This window comes from Prinia subflava, chromosome W (genome assembly GCF_021018805.1).
Source record: "Prinia subflava isolate CZ2003 ecotype Zambia chromosome W, Cam_Psub_1.2, whole genome shotgun sequence".
Lineage (NCBI taxonomy): Eukaryota > Metazoa > Chordata > Aves > Passeriformes > Cisticolidae > Prinia > Prinia subflava.
Window position 1 is genome coordinate 4,549,555 of NC_086282.1, and position 4,094 is coordinate 4,553,648.

General features: G+C 49.4%; 1 protein-coding gene across 1 annotated transcript; it reads left to right on the plus strand.

Moving 5' to 3' along the window:
• The first annotated feature begins 376 nt into the window (after nucleotides 1-376).
• On the plus strand, nucleotides 377-2,950 carry LOC134563382 (protein O-mannose kinase-like). The gene is given in 7 exon segments (XM_063421266.1): nucleotides 377-401; nucleotides 1,415-1,566; nucleotides 1,568-1,681; nucleotides 2,193-2,263; nucleotides 2,265-2,464; nucleotides 2,467-2,835; nucleotides 2,838-2,950. Coding segments are annotated over 7 exon segments (1,044 nt in total).
• Nucleotides 2,951-4,094: the final 1,144 nt, after the last annotated feature.

The window sequence follows — 4,094 nt, forward strand, 5'->3', positions numbered from 1 at the left end:
CGCCGGTGGCCCCGCCTCCATCTTGCCACGCTCGCCCCCGGGGCGGGGCCACCGCCGCCGCCACCGCCCCGCGCGGCCGCGCTTCCTGGTGTTTTTCGGGGTCAGGCGTCCCTGTCCATGCCGCTCGCAGCGCGGGCCCACCTGCGCTGAAACACGGGAAGATGCACAGTGCGGTGAGCGTCGAGCTCGCAGCCGCCTTTAACACGTCTCACTGCCACGCGTGGTCTCTCATCGTAGGCTGCAGGCTCCGGAACGTGGTCCCTGCGGGACGGCTGGGCAGCTGGCACTGAAAAAGCCGTACAGGCGTTCATCCCCGGGCTGGGAAGAGGGTCCTACTTAGCCTCTGTCTTTCACGGAGGATGCGAAAGGCACGGTCATGGAAGAGAAACCGCATTGCATTAGTGAATAGAACAGGGCATATGCCTTTATTAATATTCAGCTTTTTATTAAAGGGATTAGCTCTTTATTAAAGTTATCAGCTGGATTGTAGGGTCGGACAGGAGTTTTTCACGCTGCTGTAGCAATCCGAAGGAGCAGGTGCTGTCCCAGTTCATCACTCAGCTGCAAACAGTAGGTGCCAAGTCCTTGTTCCCATGGGAACAGCTAGAAGCTCTCTCTGGTCAACCATCAGAAGGCAGAGTGGTGGAGGTCTGTCACTGAAGAGCGGAGTAACAGACGTCAGCTCTTTTCCCTCATGGAAAAGCCTTGAGAGTTTCTCGTTTTCTGTCTCTGTCCTTCGAGTTGGCCTAGTCCCCACACCCGTCAGACTCTTAATAGATCATGGCTAGTTCTCAAACCAGGTCAGGGGGTTCGTCCACCTCCTCCTTGGTGAGAGTATCACCTGGATCTTTCACCGTGTCCAGTCTTCCATCTTGGGTTGCCTTTCATGCCCAAAGAACTCTCTCCCAGTGTGCTGTGTGTTCGTCGTATTTGCATATGCCTTCCTCAAGAAGGCAGCATGGGGGGGAACTAGGTAAACTCCGATTACGGTAGGCACAGCTAGGACAATCAACTTGCTTTTAACATGCTAAGGCAGGAATGCAGGACTGGCAGGATGGCTGCCCAGCCCCGCCAGGGACAGGGGTCGCCTGTCTCTGAGGTGCCGGGGCACCGGCGCCTCCCACTGCCCCCTCCAGAGCTCCACAGAACCACGCTCGGCACTCCCCCCGCTTCCTGGGGGCAGGGGCCGCAACACCAGCAGCTGCAGTGGTTTCAGGCAGCCGCCAAGGCATCTCCCCAGGGCAGGGCCCCGCCTTTAGCGGCGGGGGTCCAGCAGTAGATCTGTCAGGGCTGGGGGTTGGGGCAGCCATCTCCGGAGTTCTGGAGACATAACCCCGCCACATCTTGGGCTACGGCAGCTACACAGGGGCAGCCTTTGGAGCATCCACACTCACTGAGAATTTGTTCATAACAGTTAGAAGGGAGTTTCTTCCCAGAGAGGTGTCGTCCATCTCACTGGCGTTACTGCTTGCGGCCATCCTGCTCCTTAATGCCCTTCTCTACCTGTACCTCAACAAGTTTTACAGCTCTCTGGGATGTGTTGAAACAGACCCTAGCCTCTGTCCTTTTTGGGCATTTTAAATTCGGAGCGGTGAAGAATTGTTCCCTGTGGCTTTCCTGTGAGGCCATAAATAGGGAAGCCAGGAAACTCAAGTGTGTTGGTGAAGGTGCTGTGAAAAAGGTGAGTTTGGATTTCCTTTTTGCTGTCCTCTGGATAAGGAGCTTGCACAGTTTGCTGTCTAATTAGTGCCAGCACTGCTGTTATGATTATCCTCTCAGCAGCTAATTACTGTAGGCATCCAGGACCATATGGCTACTGATAAGGTGAACACAGCAGGTGCAAGAGCATGATTTGGGCCACCTCTCTGACACCAAACGACATCAAGCTACACAAGCAAAATCACAGATTAGTACAATCATGGCAGAGTAAGACTGGCTATTTGAGTGATATAAAATAACTTAATTCATATGCATTGTCCATTCCAAAGAAAACTTAGGAAACCATGATGTAGCTGTGGCATCAGAAAGGGCTCGCTGTGACAGGTACATGGCTCTACCTAAAGCTGACTGTGCCTAGTGACTGTAATTTGCAGTTGTGACTAACCAGTCACAGGAAGAGGTCAGCAGCAGTTGGTAGTAGTTCATAGAAGAAGGCTCTCCACATGTCTTATGTGTTTCTTGTGTGTTCGCAGGTCTTCCTTTCTGAGTGGAAGGAAAAGAAAGTGGTCCTTTCACAGCTCACCAACTCAGAGCTGAAGGAAGACTCTCCATGGACTAAAGATGCTGAAAGCCCTTCAGACCAAGCATGTTGTCCGGCTGCTTGGCTACTGTGAGCAGCAATTCACAATCATCACTGAGTACCATCCTCTTGGTTCACTAAGAGGCCTGAATGAAACTCTCCACATTCCCAAATACAAGGGCATGAACACCTGGCATCGCAGGCTGATGCTCGTTGTGGACTACGTGAGTACCTGCACAGTAGCCCCCTGGGCACCTTAGTGATGTGCAACTCGAATGACCTGGACAAGGTTCTCTCCCAGTATCTCCTAACAAGTGACTTTCACGTTCTGGTGAACGATTTGGATGCTTTGCCTCTTGTGAACAGGACTGCTGGCAGGCTGGTGAAGTGTGGTCACAGGGAGCTCCGGGGTGAGTTTGTAGCTCCTGAGCAGCGTTGGCCCTATGGAGAAGATGTGCCATTTGAAGATGACCTTATGCCTCCATATGATGAGAAAACAGACATCTGGAAAATCCCAGATCTCTCCAATTTTTTCTTGGGCCATGTTGAAGGAAGTGACATTGTACAACTGCATTTGTTTGACAACCATGCAGCGTGTAGGACCTAGCAGAACGGCCCTCTGCCCACGAGGTCTTGGACACCTACAGGAAAGTTTTAACTCTGCTTATTCGGGAGGCAGCCATGCCTGGTACTAGAGAAATGTTATGGTGAATCATGAGGCAAACAACATACTGAGGTTTTAAGTTGATGTCCTTCCTATTTATGTAGCTTGCCTGATGGGCAAAATCTCTGTCCCCAAAACTGAGAAGAAAAGAACTGAACTTGTACCTCTTGATTAAGAAAAAAAAAATCCCCCCTATCCAAGAGTTGTGCAAGCTTTCCATTGGTATGTTTAGTCTACTATTGGAAGAGGAGGAGGGAGAGAAATGAAGTTGTGTGGGTGCAGGGGAAATTTGTTCCTTAGGAAATGATAAATTTTCTTTTGTAACATATACACAAAAATATCTTAAAAATTACAGAAAAATAGCTAAAAAATAAGCTAAAAAATACCTTAACTTGTTGGCAGAGGACTGGAGAGCAGAGACTGTGGCATGCCCCCCACAAGCTTTGTGCTGATTGCTGTGGCTTTGGCCTGTGTTGTATCCACAAAGCCCTCATCTGCTTTCCCATATAGTAAAAGCAGTGGTCACTCAGAAAGGAGTACTCCATTTCACTTCAGATTTTGGTGATCTGCAGTGGCAGTCTCTCCCTACTGGCTGGGGCATAGGTTGATTTTGGAGCCATATGGCCGTTGCCCTGTGGGCCCTGTATCCCACACCAGCAAGTGTGTGGCCACTTTTGGAAGTAAGATGATGATGCAGATTCTGAAGAGTCTGCTTACAGACACAGTTTCTTGGTTTTCAAGCCTTTGTCCTGTGGTATTCTCAGATGTGCTCTTTAGAGATGAAGCTGTTGAATGCAAGTCTCTTGCTCCTCTGCAATCCACAGAAACACTTTGGAAGAGAGCTGAAGTGTGTCTTTGCATTCACTTATCCTCGCTTAGTGTCATCATGATTTGATGGAAAGGAGGATAACAAGGAAATGAAAGAGAATTTGACTTCCACAGCAATGAGCATTAAACACAAGCTTTGGAAAAGAAAATTCCTGTATTCTGAGCATACAACTCTATTGGGTCTGAATTCAAAGTCCACTAAACATAAAGGAAGGATGCTAAAAAGTAGACTTGTTTGGTGTGTTAGGAAAAAGTTTGAGGTAACACATGGATGTAACAGCCTGGTACCAACAGCTGGAGAGGAAGAACAATGATGCCTTAATCCAGCAATAAACTCTGTTTGGTGGGACTAGGATCCAGGAT